Source organism: Pogoniulus pusillus, chromosome 9 (genome assembly GCF_015220805.1).
Source record: "Pogoniulus pusillus isolate bPogPus1 chromosome 9, bPogPus1.pri, whole genome shotgun sequence".
Classification (NCBI taxonomy): Eukaryota; Metazoa; Chordata; class Aves; order Piciformes; family Lybiidae; genus Pogoniulus; species Pogoniulus pusillus.
In genome coordinates, this window is record NC_087272.1 from 15,873,042 (window position 1) to 15,894,373 (window position 21,332).

Here is a 21,332-nt window from a genome sequence, read left to right on the forward strand (position 1 = left end):
TGGCTTTCTTTTTCTGTCAAGAAACTACATTTAGGTGTAACTTAGTCCAAATTCCATTGCTATGATGTAGAAACCCATGACACAGCCATGTTGTATAGTTAAAAGGGAGAGGTCATAGCTGTTATGTTATACCAAATAGAGACAATACGTTGCATTTTACAGTTCTACATGCTAGGTGCTTGGATGCCTTTCTGTAACTTACAGTTGAGGATAGCCAATGTAATCAGGTCTAGTTGGACTAGCTCAGCTGCCTTCAACTAACTGCTGTTCTGATTATACAGAAAGGCATGTGCATATGTGTGTATACGTACAGACATAAAAGCTTCTGAAGAGAACATGAGGCTCTGCAGTGACAAATGGAGGAAAAAAATAAGGTAGCCTGCTGCTGCTGACTTCCTCTGTTTACTCCATACTTATCAGCAAAGCAAGTATATAGTTTGTGTACTGTCCTGTAAAAAATGCAAGGAAAGGCAACTCAGGATGTTGTTACAGCATAGACAGGGGTGAAATGTGCTGGAAAACCTGAAAGGCAGTAATAATGTCTTGGCTTTCAGTTCTGAGAAAAGCGTGTTTATTTTCATAGCAACTCTGACCCTTTTAACAGGAGTAAAATCAGAAGGCAGCTACTAGACACTACCGTGATACTTGCCACTCTGCAATATTTATTTTGCTTGGGTTCAGATGCAATTCCAGAGAGAAGTAAAGATTATCTCCATTTGGTGCTGCTCTCTGAATCCACGTTACCAGGTCTGGTAATGCATGCTAGAAATCGCCACCTCTAGCAGAGGTTAGCCATACATGCTGTTAGTGAGATAGAGGATGTGCAGGGAAAGTTCTACCACAGTCACATAGGTACAGAGTCTTGCATTAGAGAGAAATTGCCCATTTGGATAATTTGCTGGCAGCTTAATGACCAAAAAAGCTCAGGTCCTGAGCTGCTCACATGTGCACCCTGAAAGGGCCTTCCTTTTGAGCAGTCTTGTCCAAGTGCTGTGGCAAACGGGCAATTGTGCTTGCGTAAGTCCTCACTGACTTCCATCTGGGAGACAGATGTGTGTATGCTTTTAGAAGTATTCAGATCCTGTGGAGACTTGAGGCTAAAATAAAACAATGCTAATATAAAAGGCAAGTGTTAAAAAAAATAAAAATCACTTGCATTTGCAGAGTATGGGATTTCCTTGTCAAGTAGTTCTGAAAATGTTCAGCTACACAGGAAAAAATTGGTTTTGGATGAACGTGGAATGAAATGAAGATATAAAAAGCAAAATAAAACCTGCAAAGATGTAGTTTAGTTAAGAATCCAAACATTCTGAGTAATCCAAGAGTGTCATAATGATTAACATCTTAAATGTGAACGGGCTTGATCTGGACACCGAGTGTGGAAGGGTTTCTTCGTTTCCTTCTGAAGACGTGCTGCAAATCCAGCATTTCAGGTGGTGCCAGCTCTGGGGAAAAGAAGCCATGGCTCTGGAGAAGCCAGGAACTTAGGTGCTATACACTGCCAGCAGGGAGGGAGGCTTTGAAACAATGAATGGGTGAGGTAATCCCTCCGATGTGGTGCCTAGCTTTGTTTTCAGTTCATGTGAAGTTGTGAATGTTTGTGTAGTTAATACAAGTTAATGCCCTGGACTTTATACTTCTTGAGACTAGACTTACTATAGGAGAGATGAAATATCAGTGATAGAAAATACTACTTTTAGACTATATTTCTAGAGAAAAATATGCAGATGTTTGTAGAAGCATTTTAGATGTGGAGGACAGGCACAGTGATATAGTTGAAGCACAGGACAGAGCTGAAACAGGTCTTGCCTGTGTGAATCTGGGCAAAGCCTTGTAACTTTTTGTGTACTGGCGATAGTAACTCATACAGGGGCTTTGTCAGACCAACTGAGCAATGCTTGCGAAGAGACACAGAGACATAGATAAAGGCCTAACAGTGTTTCTCTTCAAAGGGCTGTGTCTGCAAGCCCTTGTGTATGAGCACTGATGAAGGTGGGCTGCTAGCTGTTAACTCAGCATTATCAGGGGCTGTTTTGAACTTCACCTATTTTTGTGTTGTCCCCTTCTTTCTGTATTTACCTACACTTTCACTTAGTGTCATTTTAATAGTCATGTGAACTAGAAGGCAAATTTCCTCTGGAGCCATGCCCAGGCATATCCCTGATAACAGCTCTGGGCAACCTCACCCCAGCAACCTCCGCTGCCAGGAAAGTGTCACCTTCCTTAGTCACTGGTAGCAACAGAGACAGAGCTTCCATTTTCTCAAGGCTGTAAAACTTGCCTAATACAGAGGTGGACAAACCCTAATCTAATGTTACACCAAAACATGAGTCTCTTAAAATGAAGGGCTGTATTATCCTGTGAATGATAGAGCCTCAGAGAGGGTCTTAGGAACTGGGGCTTCTGTTTCTTGCTGTGCCATGGGTGTCAGGGAGAACTAGTGATCTTACGTTTCACTTCCCAGTGCTTTATTTTCCTCATCTATGAAAAGCAGATAACAGTACTGGCTTCCTCTGTAAATTACTCTGAAATTGCTTGAGAAAACTCAGACAAAGCATCTTGCTGTGCTAAGGAGAGGACACATGGTGAAGCAGCAGCAGCTTCTGCATTAGTGCTCACATTCAAATCTAGTGAAGGAACTTGAGAACAAACCCAAGAGAACAGTTCTTGGTCCTTTGTGAAGAGAAATTACTTTCTAGTCTTAAATGGTTATATCTAAGATAACTTGTTACCAGCTGAACAGGGCTGCAAGTCAAGATCAATTTGAGTGGGAAAAGATGAAAGAAAACATTTTGTGTGTCAGACTTACTATTGTCTTATTAGAAGAATTAAGAAAGCTGCTTAAAACTGGTGTCATGTTCAGGCAGGAGCAGTTCTGTGAAGTGTGGTTAAGTGGTCACAGCTGAATTAGGACAGTCACAAGAACAATACATCCATTTATTGTGTGACATTGCAATGTGTGACAAAGCTGTATCTCTGTATTGGGAAGATTCTTGGGGAGAAAATGGTTGAAAGAGTAAATGAATTCCTGATCATTGTGAACTTTTCAGGCAGCAACAAGATTGGTGGAGTTAAACTTATAGCCCTGACAAACCTACTTCTACAGTGGAAAAGTCTATACAAAATTTTTTATAGGCTAGCTGATTGATTTACTTCTAGGAATATCCCACAGTAGAATATTTTCCACTCAATTTGGGTGAATTTATAAGCACATATTTCAAAACCAGTCTCAGTATTAAGAGCCTATAAAATAAGGGGCATAATGTCCTTGTCTGAATTCAATTAAATACATTATTTGCAATAAGGGGGTCATATGATTCATTATATTTTATTTATTTCTAATGCCATAAATGTCTGAAAATACTTCCATTCCTACACTTGCCAGGAGTGACTGGGTTTCATAACATTCTGTTCTAAATAATCAAACCTATTATTCTAAGAAACCACCTGAAATCAAAGTACACAAAGCATATGTTCAGCCAGACGCAGTAATGTGTCATCAGCATGGTTTTGATCTAAGCTGGAAACAGAGATTTTTCTTTAAAAGCAGTGAAAATTCTCTCTAGGGTTCATTTATTGCTGCCTGCAAATTAATTTTAAATTTCTGGCCCAAGAATAGTGAATTTTGTTGTTCTTCTCAGCACTAACTGCCCATTAATGTAGCATGAGAGTTATTCATTACTTTTTCCATGTGCATTTACATGGACAGGAAAACACTGTACTCTTGAGTCTAAGTCATTTTTCCATAGGTATCCTGGAGAGTGATGGTTTGGAGGTGGTGTGACGCACATGCAGGCAAACACACAGTCATCCCAGAGGAAAGAAGGCAGAATGATATAGTCACCCCAGAAGAAATAAATCTATTGATATATGCATTTGGGTTATGTTTTTGCTGCTTTGTTGTTAGGCAAAGTTGAGTATATTTTGTAGGTCTGCTCCTATTTTTCCCCTGGTGAACACAAAATCATTTTTAATAGTTTTCCCTGGGGAAATTCTAGCATGATTTAATTATGTGGGGTTTTGCCTAAATATTTAGCAATTTATAACAGCGTATGTACCTGAACATAAAATAGACTTGTGATTGTTGCATGTTGGCTAAGAACAGTCTTGAAGCTGCAAGACTTATTCTCTGGAGATTTCCTGTCTTAAGATTGAAAGAAGTTGTGTAATAATACTGTTGACTTTGTACTAGAGAGCCTCGGGGAACTTAAATGGCTTTATTTTGGGATGGTTTTCACTTGCAACCTGATCTGTGAGAATGTAGCATGGAATAGGAATGTGTGGCTTACTAAGGGTGATCTCCTTCAGACACTAACATGGTGGTTTGCTCCAAGAATGAGCTCTGACTGCTTTGATATAGCAGGCAGTGGTACAAGCATGTATCCCTGTCCATAATGAGGTGGTTGTTGGGCAGAGGAATAGTATGCCATAGAAGGCAGAAGTCCTCTATGCCTGTCTACCTACGATGGTTTCTGACAGATGATGCAGTTTTTCAAGATACTGATCACTCTGATGACTGTGTTTCTCGGGTTGTATATGTGGATTCAGTTGCTGAGGTGGCAGATGGTCCACTCTAGAAAGGATGATGTGCAGAAAGCAGTTCTTGATTTTCAGCTAAAGAAAACAAATCATGAAGACAGAACAAGAGCTGAAAAAAATCCTTGCTTCCCTCTGGGAAATTTTTGATGACAAAAATGTCTTTCTGCCCATCTGTGTGTCTGTAATACAGTCTTTGAACTGCATTAACTGATTTCTGTCATGCTAACATGTTTTCCTGTTTTATGTTTTCCCTTTAGGCCAAAATTGGATCTGGAAAGCTCATGGGCCCTAAAGGTGTTTCTGTGGATCGTAACGGACACATAATCGTAGTGGACAACAAAGCCTGCTGTGTCTTCATCTTCCAGCCAAATGGGAAAATAGTCACCAGGTTCGGCAGTCGAGGAAACGGTGACAAGCAGTTTGCAGGTACACTTGATGGTAATATGTAAATCCCCTTTTCTTGCCTCTTCTGCTCACATTTGCATGATGATTGAGCATGTCTGAGACGCCATATCCTACTCATTTTTCCCATAGGAGAAGGATTCTACTAAACATACATCCTCTCTTCCCCACACCAGTTATTTAATTGGTCAGGAAAACTGCAACATCTGTTTTGCAGATGTAGCTGTAACCAGATCATTGTATCTACCTCTCTGTGCCTGGAAGCATTTCTTATCAGTGACCCAAGAAAGACTGATCTTAAATAGCATTTTAGAACTGCCTTGTAATGCCCACATTCAGCTGATCATGACAACCAGCTCAGACACCGTGCTTTGTGTTTTCCAGTGATCAGGTACACATTGACCAGTACCTTAAGTGGTACTTCCCATTAAAAAATGAGTGTAAAGATTGAGAGCAAGAGGACACAGCTATGCAAAAGACAACTGCCAGTTGGGGGAAATTGCTGCTTATATTGAACTGGCTGCTCGCACACGGTGTCTTTCACTTACAGCATGAAATTAACTTTTCTAAAAGCCCAACTGATATGTTTTGAGTGCAAATCTGTTCTTTCATAATTTCAAATGAAGAGGCCAAATTACATATAAAGGTCATTTCGCAGGTGTTGGGTCACTAATAAGTAAGTTACAGATTGGTCTGATGTTCTGACTGGTTCACAGCATGAGAGAGAAATAGTATCAATGGTATAACTGATTTTTATCTTACTTGAAATCCTTGTAGTGTCTAATGGCACAAGTGCCATATAAGTAATATATAAGCGCTTTGGCTCTAACACAGCTCAGTGTCAGCAAAATTTTCTGAGTATGTCTAATTTCTTTCATTCCAAAATGTGTAAGAATATTTCCTGCAAGTAAGTATGCTAAGTCTGTAGCAGTGCTTTTGAGAAATGTATCGCTACTTCTTGGTGGTAGACCACAGAGGTGAATTGGTGAATAGGTAAATAGGTGAATTGTCATTACGTGAGTATTTTCAGTGTAAATGTTTTCACCCTTTCTGTAGTTTACACTGATGGAAATACAAACTGAGTTCTGGCCTTTCAATAACTCAAAATAGCAGTAAGTATTTTGATTCCAGGTACTTGCCTGTTTTTAAGCCACCATATGTGGGTTTTTTCTTCAGGGTTGCAAACACAGTTATAATACACAAAATGAAGCACTTTCTGCCCTGACAGTCTTCTTCTACGTAACTTCTGTGTTTACGCTAAAACTTGTTTTCTTGGGTGATTGTAAGAAGTGAGCACACAAAGCATAGATTTCAATTAAGACTTTGCATGGATGTTTTTGAGAACCATTTTCAGTGTACACACAACTTGATGCCTGAGCTCTATGTATTTCATCTTGTTAATAAGCACAAAAATATCTATGTAGTCATCTGTATATGAAAGAGGAAGGAATGAACAATGCTTGTTGACAACACAAGTTGAGAACTGGTTGAAAAAGAAACTTGTGTTTATAAAAAGGCGTGCTGAGCTTTGAAAACATCAAGTTATTCTTAATTTGTAATTGATATTCCCAATTTGACCATTATTGATCAGAAGCCAAAAGTAATATTCTGGCAGGCCAAATAATGTTTTTGATTTAAGCAAACTTTTTTAATTCAGTGGTATTACTGGTTTTATTTTAATTTTTCTACCTTTGCCTTGCAGGTCCTCATTTTGCAGCTGTAAACAGCAACAATGAAATCATTGTTACAGATTTTCATAACCATTCTGTCAAGGTACTGTCAGTTAATGGTAACTTGGAAAGCTTTTTATTTTACTTTATTATTTATTTATTTAATCGTGGTATTGTCTTGGGAAAACCAAAGTATTTTTAAAAATAAAGAGGTCACACTCTATTTGTGTCAAGTCTGACATAAGGACTGTGCGTTTGCATGCAGTGCTTTGCTTAACAGAGATACAATCCATTGCCATTATAATGTTCTCTCATTCAGTTGCTTAAACAGAAGTTGTACCTGAGATAAATAATATCAGCTTGGTTATTTTTATTAGCTCTCTGCCAAACCTGTTATTTACTCTAGGTTCTTCCCTATTTTAAGGAAGTCTGGTAACTGTTTTTGAATTTCCCAGGAAAACCTTCCCATATTTTAATGGAATAAAATGACAAGAAAGGAAATATACCTGATAATCATGAATTCCACACCTATAAGCTTTATGATCACTCGTTCTATTTACAGCCCCTTTTAGCTGCTGTTTTCATCAAGTACCTCTTGCCCTGGCCACTAGTTCTTGCACCCATGGGAAGTTCTGATTCATGGTCTGTTAAACAGTCATAGTAAAATAGGGTGGCCTATTTGTTTGTTTCCATCATAAACCAAAGCAAGGATATATGTTGAGCTGTCATGTTGTGACAAATGTATATGAAAGAGCTACAGGCTGTTTCAGAAATTGCCTACCCATGCGTATTTCAGGCCATGAAATTCCCTTCAGTCACTTTCTGTGCTCCTCTTCCTTCCCTTGACGTGCAGCAGGAGCAATGGGAAAACACAGGCAATAGAATATTGTCTCAGGCCATGTGAGCTAGTCCCATGCACCAGTGAAATCCCTGGGATTTCACCTAATGGCTGTTCTGAGTGAACACAGAGATGGACTCTCAGTCCACAACCCAGGAGGACGATTGGGTGACGTAAGCAGCTCCCCAGTGCACAGAGACTGAGAGACCTGAGACTGTTTATTCTTGAAAATACTGAGAGGAGATCTCCTCAGTGTGTATAAATATCTGAGGGGTGGGTGTCAAGTGGATGGGGCCAGTCTCTTTTCAGGGGTCCACAGCAGTAAGACAAGGAGCAACAGCTACAAACTGGAACATAGAAGATTTCACCTCAGTATGAGGAGAAGGTTCTTTAGAGTGAGGGTGATGGAGCACTGGAGTAGGCTGCCCAGAGAGGTTGTGGAGTCTTCTTCTCTGGAGACTTTAAAAACCCACCTGGATGCACTCCTGAGTGAACTACCCTGGGTGAGCCTGCTTTGGCAGGGGGGTTGGACTGGATGATCTCTGGAGGTCCCTCCCAACCTCCAGTGTTCTGTGCTTCTGTGAAATGGTTAATCTTATATACTCATCTGAAATAGAAAATCACTGTTGCCAGGCATAGACACACTCAGGTCTTGAGCAGCGATCTAGCTTTTGAACAGGGATCCAGCTCTTTTTATCCTTTTGTAATTATAGAGAGGAAGTAGCAACTTAGGTGGTTTGGATTACAACAAAGAAACCAAGGCTGCCGCAGTTTAGGTGGTTAAGCAGCAGGAGGCCGATGACTCTATAAATTATCCCTCTACCAGCAAGGCTTATTGTGGTAAGGAGAATGCCTGCAGAGAGTTAACAACAACGGCAAACTAAAATTAACAAAAAGGAGGTGAAGAGATGTTAAAAATGGTGGCATCTTAGTGAATTTATAATTGCTGCATTCTTAATGAGAGCATAGCTTTCCCATCTGTCTCTGGTGTGACTCAGTGGGATAAAAATGTTATTTCTTACAATTTGGTACTAATTGGAAAAGATCCTTATTTTTGTAGTGTTCTTGAAATTGTTGACACTTAGAGAGCAATTCATAATCTGGGTGATGCTGTTTTAATTTGTTAGATGGTAGGGGAAAAGCAGACAGTAAATTTTGAGTTAAATAAGTTTTACTCTTATGGGTCCTCCCAAAGTCTCTGTATGCCACCAGTGTCTTGAATTAAATATCCCTCCCCAATGAGCCTTCAATGCATTCCCTCCTTCATGCATTTTCCACGGAAAATTCTGCTCTCTGTGGGCTTCTCTCTCATTTGGTCACTTGCTGTCCATGTCTTAACCCAAGGAGAAAGCAATACATTTTTGGCTAGTTTTGTTCCTTTTTTCCTTTTTTTTTTTTTCCTTAAGAGTTGATTTTTTTTTCTATTTTATTTAATCACCTGAGGCACCAGCCTGGTACTGCCTCCCCCATGTGCTTTTTCCTCTGTTCACTCTGGGTGTTCAAGAATAGGATGATTTCCTAATTTCTTTCACCTTCCTTGCACTGCAGTGTGCAGTCACTTGTAAGGACTTTGCAGTATTTTCTTTTGCAACCCTTAGCCAGCCTCTAAGAACACTGTTGGACCTTGTAGAACAGCTGGTCGAGGGTCTAGGATAGACCAAAACAAATAGAGATGGCTTAGGTACTGTGTAAATGACAGATCCAGTATCTCACTTGGTCCCATTGGTGCATCCAGGTCACTGACAGAACAGTCATTGATCAGTTTCATCTTTCTGCTGTCTAAACCTGTTACCATCACAGAGAATTCTTTGATGAACTGTCTGTACAGAAAGCATCATGCTGTGGTTCTTAGTATCTATTAATTATGAAAGTCAGAGAAGACTACATCAGCTTTGTTTTATTTCTGTAAGACCCAACTCCCAGACAGCACTGCTGAATTGTAAGATGCACAAGCTGCAGGATTCCTGGGGACGTCCATTTCAATATCTGAGCTAAATCTGAGCTCAGATGAGAAGGGAAATACTTTATGGTGTCATGGAAGCTGGAGGGGAGAGGTGGGCACCTTTTCTTCCACCTCCAGTGTATGTGTGTGTCTAGGGATGAGGGGTGTAAGAAGTGTTCCTGGCAACTCCTCGATTCCGTTCTATTAGCAGATATAAACTGGTAGTAGTAGGTGACTAATATTTACCATATTCATGGTTTTGTTCTAACTCGTGTAGGTATTTAACCAGGAGGGAGAATTCTTACTGAAGTTTGGATCCAATGGAGAAGGAAATGGACAATTTAATGCACCAACTGGAGTAGCTGTAGATTCCAACGGAAATATTATCGTAGCAGATTGGGGAAACAGCCGGATACAGGTAGGAATTTGTGTGTTTCAAAGGTGTTTGATCAGGAAAACTAACAGATTGGTAACTCGGGCCACCAAAGCCTTTTGACTTCCCAAGTAACAGGATAGCAGCATTGGACAGATAGCAGCATTAGATGTGATGATGTTTCTAACAGCCTTTTATATGTCTCATTGGTGGTCTGTTCACTTCTAGAAGACGTAGCTATCAGACCAGGGACTTTTCCAGTGTCACTGCCAGCAATTCTGATGGTTACTGTCACCAAGGCTCTTGTTTCCAAGTAGTTCCCCAAAAGCTGTTTGATGGCATAGGAGGCTTAGAAGCATTGCTGCGATTATAGTAATTTATAATCACCATAACAGAAGATTGGAGACATGGTGAAGATGAAACCACAAATGATCTATATAGGCCCTGAGGCAAATGGAGATTTTTATCATCTTCTTTAAATGCTGAGAAAAAGTTCTGCTTTTATGTTATGAGAATTGCATTCTTTTTGCCTTCCGAGTGCTAATCACAAAGCCATCTTATTTGCCAAAGAATCTATAATAAATAAGTGCATGTATTATTGTCACTGAATTATAAAATGAAGGAGCTGAGTTGTTCTGGGGAAGCACTGTCAGCAGTATAAACAAATTCCTGTGTTTCCTCTGTGTGGGAACCGAAGAGTCCTGCTAGCCAAAACAGTAATACCTGTTAGGAAAACGAGGTGGTGTTTGAGTTCCCGAAGGAGTCAGATTTATTGTAGCTAGGCTGTTTTTAGAAGCAGGAACAGCTAAGTTGCTTCTACAATTTTTTTATTACTTTGCATGTTTAATTCTTGCCAGACATGCTGACAGCTTTAATTGGTTCTTTTTAGTAAGAAAAACATTTGTATCAGAGCATATTTTGCCCTTGTTTTTTTTAGCATACCTCAGCCATATCAGACCTGAGATGTGTGGTGGTATAATTGAAAGCAGACTTGTGTCCGCTGTTTTTCTTTCTTATTCATAACATTTATTCTGTGCTTTCTCGCCCTCAAAGGTTTTTGATGGAAGTGGATCGTTTTTGTCCTACATTAACACCTCTGCTGACCCACTTTATGGTCCCCAGGGTCTGGCCCTTACTTCTGATGGCCATGTTGTAGTTGCAGACTCTGGAAATCATTGCTTCAAGGTCTACCGATACTTACAGTAGCCATGCACTCTGGAGCTGGATGATCATCCACCCTTAAGAAAAGACTGGTCCTAGAGATCCACTGCAGGATATCTCCTACTTTGAGTTAATTTTTAATAATGGAGGAGTCTCTTACAGACTTCTTGTGTTAATTTCCAAACTTACTTTGTTTACAAAGGACTTGCACCTCCTAAGTTTCTCACTGAACTTTTGTTGTAAGGGTTAATACACAGAATCTTTAACTGACTTCATAAAGACAATGTGATATTAAACACAAACTGCAGCTTATGGAACTGGAACTAACTAAGTAGGCAAAAACAAGGAAAAAAGAATGGGAAAAGTCCCCAAAGCTTTTTGAAGACTGCGAAGGGTAGCTCCTGCTCAGAGCTTCCAAATCTGAAGAAGTGTCACTGTTATGCATTATTTAACCCAGAGGTGATCCTGGGAATCCTCTAGATCTCATTATCATGGTAGGTATTACACTTTTTAACATTCTTGAGTCTTGCTATCTATAACAAGTAAGTCCTTTTAGTATAAGGTTAAGTCTCATGACACCCATCTAGCTCTAACCGTCAGACCTAACACAGCTCAACATTTAGCACTACAAGAATCAATGCAAATTCCCTACTCGTGTGGGATTAATGAAGGATTGTTTCACGTGCTTGTTTTTCACTCTTCCTCTTGCTCAGTGTGCTGGAAAGACTCTGCAGAGACCTGACAATTCTAAAGCTCTGGAAAAACTTCATTGTAGCGATACATTAGTGAGAGCTGGATTTCTGTACAACGACAGACCTTTTGACACCAAACTAGTTCATTAGGATCAGGGTTATTACAATGTTAACTCAATTAACCTCATGTGTGTGCCACTCTTTCGTGTGCGTTCATTGCCATGTTCCCTCAAGGCAACTCATTGTATTAACCGGTAAAATAAAACGCAGCATCACACAGGACAGAAAGCCAGAGAGGTACCCCTATGGAGGACCTGCATTATACAACCAAAGGAACTGTGGTAAACAGAGGTTGTATAGGAAAGCCAAGGGTTACCAAAGCTATTTGTTTTTACGTGGTGAAAAACACGTTACAAATGAGAATGAATTTGAACCGATTCCTGAAGTCCTTCATCAAAGGGAATTTTGTTAGAGGACAAAATAAGGACTGTGAGATTTGTTCCAATTTGTTTGTACGTATGTATGTATGTATGACTGAAACAGAAATAAAGTAAATGTAGCTTATTTCAGCAAATGGGGAAGTATGTATGCCATTTAACAATGGCAGTGCTCTGAGAGGCATCCCTCCTCCTTCCTGCCAGATCTCTCTGCTGTGTTCTTTGTTGAAATATTAATTTAACTGGAAATGCTTACAATCATATGACTTGTTCTGTTTTGAATGCTTTTTTAAGTGTGAACTCGTCCTTTTAAAACTAGCATTGGCTTTATTCTTCTAAATCCAGTGATCAAAGGATGAATTGTTACGTAGCCTAGTACAGAGAGAGTGGTGCTCACTCTCAAACCTCATTTGAGGAGCTGGTGAGTTTGCTGCCAATGCCCACGATAGCCTGGGAAGTACCGTCTGTCTTTTCTCATTTTTAGGGCCTTGAAACAAAAGGGCATTGGGCCAGGACCAGGGGAGTATTTTAAGCATGTTTGCAAAATTGAAAGAAAATCTTTTGTTAAATTACTTATTATAAGTATTTGTCTTATTCCTAAAAGGTTAAGGTTGCTGTTTCAATGGATTTGAGAACATTATTTTTTGGTAAAGATGCATTTGACTTGTAAAATGCAGAGCCCAGACTTCTTAAGTGTGGAGTTTGTTTCTTGAAGATGTTTCCTTTTCTTTCCTTTGTTTATTGTTTTGCACATGGAGCCAATTTACAAACTCTCATGCAAAGACAAGTTTTCTTATTTCACTGGTATAAATATTTTGTGTGTAAGGCTTAAGGTTTGGACTATATAATGCAGCTAAGAAACTGGTGGTAGTAATGTTTTTGAAATGATAAAGACCAAGACTATTGTTACCACAAGAACAAAATATCCTCTGGTTGAAGTAAGTTTGTCCTAAAATTCTTAAGATGATATCTCAGTTGTTAAATAATAAAGTGTCCTACCAAAATTTAACTAAGTTGTAGATCAGATTTTCTGATGATTAAGTAATTTTCTTCTAAGTGTCCTTATAAGCAGACTTCTGCAAGCAAATAACTTCTGACATTGGAATGCCCTTAAATGGCTAATTTATCAGTGAAGAAAAGATATGCAGCATTTTAAGAGGTTGTAAAGGTACTTTGAGATAAAAAGAAAGTGAGAGGTGTGCTGTTGCTGTCAGTTACCAATACTACTAATAAAATCTAGTTCCAGATTTGGATTTTCATAATGTTTTACTAAACTTGCATGGTTTCCACTCAGGAAACATTGCCAAATCTTCTGTGTCCAGGAATTCTGAGAACCACAGAAATCAGACTCTAACCTATAAATCAAAACATATTAATTAAGACTGTTCTTTTCCATGTATTGACTTCTGTCTCAGAAGCTTTGCAGTCCCTTTGTTTTACTGTTGTTTACTTGGATTTTATATAACCTGTGACAACCCAATGAAATAGGGAGCTCTGCACACTCCCCCTTACAATCCAGCTAACAGTTGTTAGGGATGATGTGGATTTTTTCTTACTATGGAACAGTCTTTTGGGTTTTCAGACATTAGTGAGGTTTCAGACATTATCATCAGAGCAGCACTTAACTGCATCTAAAATATATCACTAATTTGGAGTTTCTTCTGAGAGCAAATTTTGCCAGGTGCAGTTTCAGGTTTAGTGGGACAGGGCATTCCTTCCCAAGGTCTGACCACCTCTGCCTGGCACTGGGAAGCCAAGATGCATGGTGCACTTTCATGGTGTACTTCTGAAGCCAGCTTAGCTTAAAATGCTTGGCTTCCACACCTTACAAAGAGCAACCAAAGCAGAAAGTCTGTTCTAAAAATCTGGCAGATTATTTTCTCATCCAATTAAGAGAACATCAAAATTGGGCTACTTGATTTGCTATGTTGTTAGCATTTATTAAAGGCCTTACAGGCATTCTGCTGCCAGATTTCAGGTGTAACCATATGATCCCTTGACTCCCCAGAATGCTAACTGACTAGCACAGCATGAGTGGTGAAAAATGCACACTTCATTTAACTAATCTTAACTCAAAAGGTACCTCAGAAATTTATCCTATCTTTTGTAATTTGGAGCATTTTAGGACAAACTAGCCAATGGTATGTTCATTGTCTTGTGAATAGAATGAAGGATCTGCTCAGATAAATCCTGTGTAAACAGCCAGAGATTTTTACATAGGCTAAAGCAGCAGCAACGTGGCTGGAAATGAAAATGGTTTAGGCAAGCATTTGCCTAATGTGTATGAAGGGTTATTTATTAGTAAATGCTCCTTTGTTCTGTAAAAGCTAGAGGGCTTTTGCTTTTTTGGTCAATATTTTCTATAACTAGGGATCTAGTGTTGCCATAATGAGAACTACAAGTGCCCCATATGTTGTTTGCTATGAGGAAATGGCTTTCAGCTGTGAGTGCCAGCTAGTTATGAAGTCATGGCGTGCACTGAAAAATCGTGAGCAGCAATTGCTTTGGCTCGTTCGTGGGGAGTGTGCAGAAGGTATTTGTGCTACGGAGTAGGAAGACTATTTCCAATGAATGTACAGCACTTTGGTTGATGTTTGTGAGCAACACGGCCTTAAGCCTGACACCTTTACTTTGGCATTATGACATGGGAATGTTCCCTCAGCTGCATAGTGTATGGCAGTAGTCCCTTTTAGAAATCCCTACCAGCTGATAAGCTGCAGCTTCCAGTTCTAGGAGTAAGTCTGGCTTTTTTCTTAATTTGTTTTTCTAAAAGGGGTTTTGTACATTCCATCTTTGGATCATCTCTTATGTTTTGTGTATGCGTGTAAGCTTTGCACTCTCTTGACACTCATAATGAAATATTCTCCTCGTTTGGGTTCCTTTCATTTGGTTTTGTTTGTTTGTTTTTTAAACCCCTGTGAGGCTAAACACAAACTTTGTCTCCTTAAGGTTAAGGATGAAAGATGCGCATCAAAGTGTTTGTGTGTGTGTAGTTTTAGCTTCCTGTGTGCCACAATATTCTTGATGCTTTAGCCAACAATTACAAAAACAAATTACTCTGTCTTGGAAAACATGAATCAAATGTGTAACTTTACCACGCACAAAAATGTCAAATAATAAAAATAAAGCTTGTTTCCTCTGTTATTTTCATGTTTGAGGGTTTATTGTTTTGTATGTCTCATACTCACTGTGCCTAAAACCAGCCCAGTAATGCAGGAAAATCTAAAAGAAAGCCCGACACCACAGGTCACAAGCCAAGAACACTGTGATTGTCTCGGGGTTATTTAGCTTTTATGTAGACACTCAAGAGGGACTTGGGTCCTTCTTGGTAAGAAGATAGGGAATTGGAGCTTCCTTGTCATCTCCTTTGCTTCAGAATTAACATTTTCATCAGTGGAAGTAAGATTACTGGTAGCAAGCTTTTCTGTTTGTATCGTGGAAATACACAATACCTTTCAGCTCTGCCATGCTGCAGGGCATGCTGCAACCTTTCAAGGGCCTGCTGCAGAAAACCAAACAAATTCTTGTTGAAGAACAAAAAATTGGTCTTGGGAGTTCAATCTGACTCCTTTCCTGTAAGAATATTTTTCAGCTCATGTCAGCTATTTTTTTAGATAGTCAGTGTCGTCTTGGTCACTGGTGAACTCTCCGAATTGCAATCCTTTGAGAACTCACTGTGATTGGGAACTCACTCATGAAGTAAGGGAGAACCTTCAGATACTTCATGTGGTTGGAAACATTCTTACAGGAGGGACCTACAGGTCCGACTGATGATATGTGTTTGCTTGGTCTCAGGACACTCAAAACCAAGATCTTAACCCCAAATCCTCTAAAGGAATCAAAAGACTTTGTTTGTCCACCAGCTAAAAAAGTCCCACAGGTCAAAGCAGAACTGTGTTGGTTTGACATTCAGAACTGTAGAGCACTCATTCCTCCCCATGCTCTAAAGACCACGAGGAACAAAGGAAATGGCACAGAATATCCTGGGAGCTGCAGAATGACCAGCTGACTCTTGTTGCATTCCCAATCTTTACTCACTGATGGTCTAGAAATTGTTTTTATTCTCTGGATTCCTAGAGCAGAGGTTTCCCACCAGTAAGCAAAATCAGACAAGTAGGGCACTGTGACTGGAGAATGATGCCCTTTAGCAAGAAAATTCTGCAGTAAATGGCCAACTTTCTCTTCGGCTTTCCCATGGTACTTATTTGAATATTGACTCGAATGCTGCAGCAGAATCTTCTAGAAGTTCTGTAAATCAGAATACAGAGCCCAATCTCACCAGTGAGAAACAACAGCAGGGAGAGTAAGGCCAAAGTAGCAATGGGTGCATGTGTTTTAAGCTCTCATCTTGACGTAATCAGGATTTTTCTCCTCAGAGTGATACACACAACTTCAGTGTTCAAAGGTGTTTAATTTTTCCTTAGGCTGAAGTTCCCTCTCATATCCAGCTGTGCTGCTCTGCAGTTAACCATCCCCATAGTTCTGCTGCCAGTTCACGTGAGTGCTTCCTAATCAGCACCAGCAAATCTATCTCAGTGAACTGGAACAGTCAGTGTAATCTCTGTGGACACACATTGTCTCTGGGCCCCAGCTGTGCTGGTAGAACAGAGAGCTGCCACTGCTGTTAATTGCTCTCTCCAGCTGAAGGCTGTTGAACTTCAGATCTGTTGTGAGTTTGTTTTAGTGAAATGTCTAGTTACCAAAGAAGTAGTATTTAAGGTACTCACTTCAATGAGGTGGTATTCTCTGCTAGCAAAACTGGAAGCACTAAATTTTGGAGGAGGACCAGCTTACAGTCCAAACACTCATCTGAGATGAAATGTGGCAGGAAATGCTGCAGAGACTGGCCTGTGTGGATTACTCATGGATCACATTGCTTCCTGATAACCAGCTACATCCTACCACAGACTGCTTGGACCTTGGAATTTGTTATCACTTCCTATGGGTGAGCATCTCTTAGAGCTCTCCTCATCCTCCACCCTCAAGTTCTAGTGAAGCAACTTTCTGCTGTCAGTCATACAGATGTTGTGGGAGGCAGCCACAGGGCTCAGAAGAGTTGTTATTACTTTTCTAAAAATAAACAGATTTGCAATCACCTCGAGTTCTTCCCATCTGGTGAAAAAACAGCTCCTGTAATTAGACTGCACCATGGTGCATATATACAAAAGTAACAAAATTCAACTAGGGCAATTTTCAGTCTCTTAACTTCCCATCTTTCCTGCCTGCTATTGTCAATAAAACCTCCTTTCAAAACAGAATTTATGAATTTAACTCAATTACAGATTTGTAAGAGCAAAATGAAGGAGGGCACAAATTTTATCTTGTCTAAGCATATTTTAACACTGACAAAGCAATGCATTTTCTGTTCCTCATTAATGATGAAAAACTGTTTTGGCTGGTACTTAAAATTGTCAGTCAGACTGCTAGCATAGAAAAGTTCATGCCAAGATGCTGAAGCTTGGGAAATGAGAACAGTCTACTAATAGGAAGCCGCAGTTATGAGTCCCCATTCCAAAGTATTTCTATATATTGTCTTGTCTTTGTATTAATAGTATATGAATAGAAATTCGGTGAGATAGCACATTAGATGTTCTGAAGCCCCTTATGAGTTCTTCATTCCACTTCATCCAGTAATGGAAAACTTTCTCACATGATAGAGCATGAGCTACTTCTGTGTATTCTTCCTCTGGTATCTCTTCCACCCAGTGGTCTTTCAAATCAGTTAGTTTTGATGTGCTGCAAAAATTTGGTAGATGCTAAGGAACCTCTTATTACAGAATAAATTTAGCCTAATGATTTGGTTGTGAAAGGTCTTCAGGGATGCCAGTGCACTTGGAATGTCTGAGCCTGGGTATCTCCAGAAGCTACAGGCAGAGAAAACCTGCTGAGAGTCCTGAGACAATGCCCCAGCATTGCCCCAAAGTGTGACTTAATATGCCAGGCTGGCTTGGTTGCTGTGATCACATCCAACTGCTGAAAATAGAGATGCTTTCCAGCTGTGGCTTTTAAATTGTGTGCTCCAGCCAACCAAAGGCGAGACTTGGGTGTTTCCTGATAGTCTAGTTTCAGGTGTGACAGAGAGATGGGAGAATTCCTGCCTCACAACTGAGCTGAACAGAAGCCCTGAGGTATGAGCCTCAAGCCTGCTTCAGAGTGTGCATGCCTTTGAAACCACCCTCTCTCCTATCAGAAGCATGATCAGCTCTGACACCCACTCTGTTGGTCACACGTGTCACTGGGAGAAAACCCACACTGCAACAGGTGCTTTGCAAATGTCATTTGCCAACGGTAAAAAAAGGACCAGAGCCCAGTTTTACTTCAGGCTGTGAAGGCACAGAAAGGGGACCATGTCCTGGCAGAGAGGAGATTATAGTGACAGAAGGGAAACAACTGTCACAGGGAGCGTGGGGACACACTCACTTTGAGGGCTGGCCCAAGAAATGGAAGAGCAGTGGGACAGAACATTAACAAACAATGAGGAGGCTTGCCAACAGAGTCCATTGCAGGATAGTGAGTAAAAAATGACATGCATAAGGAAGTACAAAGAAAAAGGAAGCTTTGTGCTTTGTACTAAGCTTTATGTGAGTGTTTTAACTTGCATTAATTTTTAGGAATGAGTACACTGGTATGCACAATGATGAACATGGGCCAGGATCATGGGCCAGGTCTGTATTTAGGAGAACCTCAGTTTCAGGAAAAGGCAAAGCTTGCAAAAGTGATGAAAAAGCTTCCTGGGGACTGCTGAACATTTCAGCTTGCATGTTTTCATTTGCTTGAATTTATTTGCCATACTAATTTTAAGAGTTTACTAACGTACTGCTGTTAAACTGCAAAGCAATTTCCCTGCAGCGCTGTAGATAAAGGAAGATAATTAACAGCACAAATAATAAATAAAATTGAAAGTAATTAGGGTTGCTGCGACAGTCATTGCACTGAACAACTGTTTTGAGTAACAGCACATGTGCTTAGGTTCTTTGCTTCGAGGGGTAGAGAGGGTTGTAATTCCTCCATGTCCTGTTGTACCTATATGGGGCTAGCCATACAATACATGTGGCTTTAGACCACCATCAATGTGCTCCTAATTCACTGTTGCTGCTGCACCCTGCAGAAAAAAGGATCTGCAGAGCATGTGGCAGGCAGTGCTGGCACAGAAGCCTAGCTCCTTAAGTCAGAGCTGTAGCTACCAGGAGGGATAAAGCACATGTACCACAGATCATCAAATACACAGCTGCAGACAAAGGCTCACAAGCATCTCTTTTCCAAAAATGATCACAACCAATCGTGGCAGGACTTGAAGTGAGAGACCTCATCTGGAACACTGTGTTCAGTTTTGGGCTCCCCAGCTGAAGAGGGACAGGAATCTGCTGGAGAGGGTCCAGTGGAGGGCTACGAGGATGATGAGGGGACTGGAGGGCATGGCTTATGAGGAGAGGCTGAGGGACCTGGGGCTTTTTAGTCTGGAGAAAAGAAGACTTAGAGAGGATTTGATAAATGTTTATAAGTATCTGAAGGCTGCCAGGAGCGGGGGGACACAGGCTCTGCTCACTTGCTCCCTGTGATAAGGAGCAATGAGTGTAAGCTGCAGCAAAACAGGTTCTGCCTCAACATAAGGGGGAACTTCTTTACTGTAAGGGTTACAGAACGCTGCAACAGGCTCCCCAGGGAGGTCATGGAGTCTCCTTCTCTGGGGACTTTCAAGGCCTGCCTGGATGTGCTCCTCTGTGATCTGTGTTAGATACTTTTGTCCTGCTCCAGCAGGAGGGTTGGACTCCACGACCTCCTTGGGTGCCTTCCAACCCCTAACATCCTATGAAATGTTATTTTTTGTTAATTTCAATAGCACAGCAGTACATATTGAAGACATGACAGTGGTACCTCTCATGAAAACTCCATTTTCTACACGAAATACAGAATGGATTGGCACTGACAAACACAGGAAGACAAAACGAGAACTTGCAAAAATTTTGCTGTAAAACCTGGGCAATTCCAAAGGTAAAACTTCGGTACAAGCCCCACACCTCACCACCTTCACTTGTACCGCGGGAAGCTCACAGGTGCCTGGGGACACAAGTTTTGCTGCCCAGCCTCGCTTGTCTGCGCCTGCCTTTGGTAGCGTTTAGCAAAACAACCCCCCAGGCTGGTATGACAGGTAACGCGAGAGGGAGGCGATGACCTGCGTTCAGGCACAGCGAGACCGCCTTATAAAAACGCGAAGGCACGTTTCAGAACGTAACAACGCAGCTCCCTTTCTCGCTCATCTCACACCGCCGCACTGCGGCCGCCTCAGCTTCCGCGCCACGCCACGGTCAACCCCGCCCCGCCGCCCTTGGCTCGCCGGGAGTCGCCGCGCCGCAGGGGCGGGCCGGACCGGCGGCAGGCGGCGCTGCGAGCCGCGCCCGCGGCCTCCCGCCCGCCTTTGCTTTCCCGGTGGCGCCGAAATCAAACTTCGTCGCTGGCCCGTGCAGGAGGCGACATGGTAAGCAGTGGCCATGGCAAGGCCGGCTGCTCTTCCTCGCTCCTCCCGCTGTCGCTGGTGGCCGTGAGGCGGGATGTGGCGCGGGGCTGTCCCCGGGCTGAGCCGGGAGCTTAATGAAGCTGTGGGGCTGCTGAGGGAGCTGCGATCGAGGCGGCCATGGCGGGCGCGGCGGCGCTAGCGCCAGTCGGAATAGCGGGGAGGGGCCAGGATAATGCCGGCAGCGCCTTGCCATGTCTCCGTCATGCAGCGGACGCTGCCTGATTACTGTCGGGCTCGTGTGCCCAGCGGCCGCAGGGCAACAGCAGACTCCCAACGATCAGCCTCGACTCCGGGGCTGGGAGTGTAGTATTCCCCTGACGTGCACTATCCTTTCGTCCGTTTTTTTTGAAGATAAAATGTGTAAACGTGAGTGGCCCCTGGAAGAGCAGGCTCGGTAACCTTAGCTCGAGGTGGGCACGGTGCCCGCTACTCCCGCTGAGACCCGGAGGGAGGCGGGGTGAACGGGCAGCCGTGCCCTTCCATGAGAAGAGGCTGCGGCTGTGTGGGGGTGGGCCCAAGCGGGAAGAATGCTGATGTGCCCGGGAGCGTTTGCTGCCCGGCGTACCCCTGGCTACCTACAGCAGCATGAGTGCCAGCAAAACCTGCTGGCCCGGCATGTGTTATATTCTTCATGTGGAACACCCGGCAAAGAGGTTTGAAAGAGAGCCCCCAGATTAAAACACTTCTGGAAAACATACTGATCTGTAACTGCTGTTTGCTGGCGTGACGCTTGGCTCCTGCGGGAGGTAGCTAATAAGCACCT

At 41.8% G+C, this 21,332-nt stretch overlaps 2 protein-coding genes across 11 annotated transcripts in view; both read left to right on the top strand.

Annotated features, from left to right (window-relative positions):
• Positions 1 to 15,198, top strand: part of TRIM2 (tripartite motif containing 2) — a 110,371-nt gene extending 95,173 nt beyond the window's left edge. For 9 of the 10 annotated variants that reach the window (XM_064148672.1, XM_064148671.1, XM_064148674.1 and 6 more), the window contains 4 exons: positions 4,797 to 4,977; positions 6,644 to 6,714; positions 9,669 to 9,809; positions 10,818 to 15,198. In XM_064148672.1, coding sequence (XP_064004742.1) covers positions 4,797 to 4,977; positions 6,644 to 6,714; positions 9,669 to 9,809; positions 10,818 to 10,970 — 546 coding nt within the window. In that variant the 3' untranslated portion in view covers positions 10,971 to 15,198. The remainder of the gene's footprint in view (positions 1 to 4,796; positions 4,978 to 6,643; positions 6,715 to 9,668; positions 9,810 to 10,817) is intronic. The other variant, XM_064148681.1, reaches the window with a different exon arrangement.
• A 5,102-nt stretch (positions 15,199 to 20,300) lies between these two features.
• The window catches only part of MND1 (meiotic nuclear divisions 1), a 43,115-nt gene continuing 42,083 nt past the window's right edge, over positions 20,301 to 21,332 (top strand). The window contains exon 1 of the mRNA XM_064148682.1: positions 20,301 to 20,530. Within this exon, the coding sequence (XP_064004752.1) occupies positions 20,528 to 20,530 (3 nt within the window). The 5' untranslated portion in view covers positions 20,301 to 20,527. The remainder of the gene's footprint in view (positions 20,531 to 21,332) is intronic.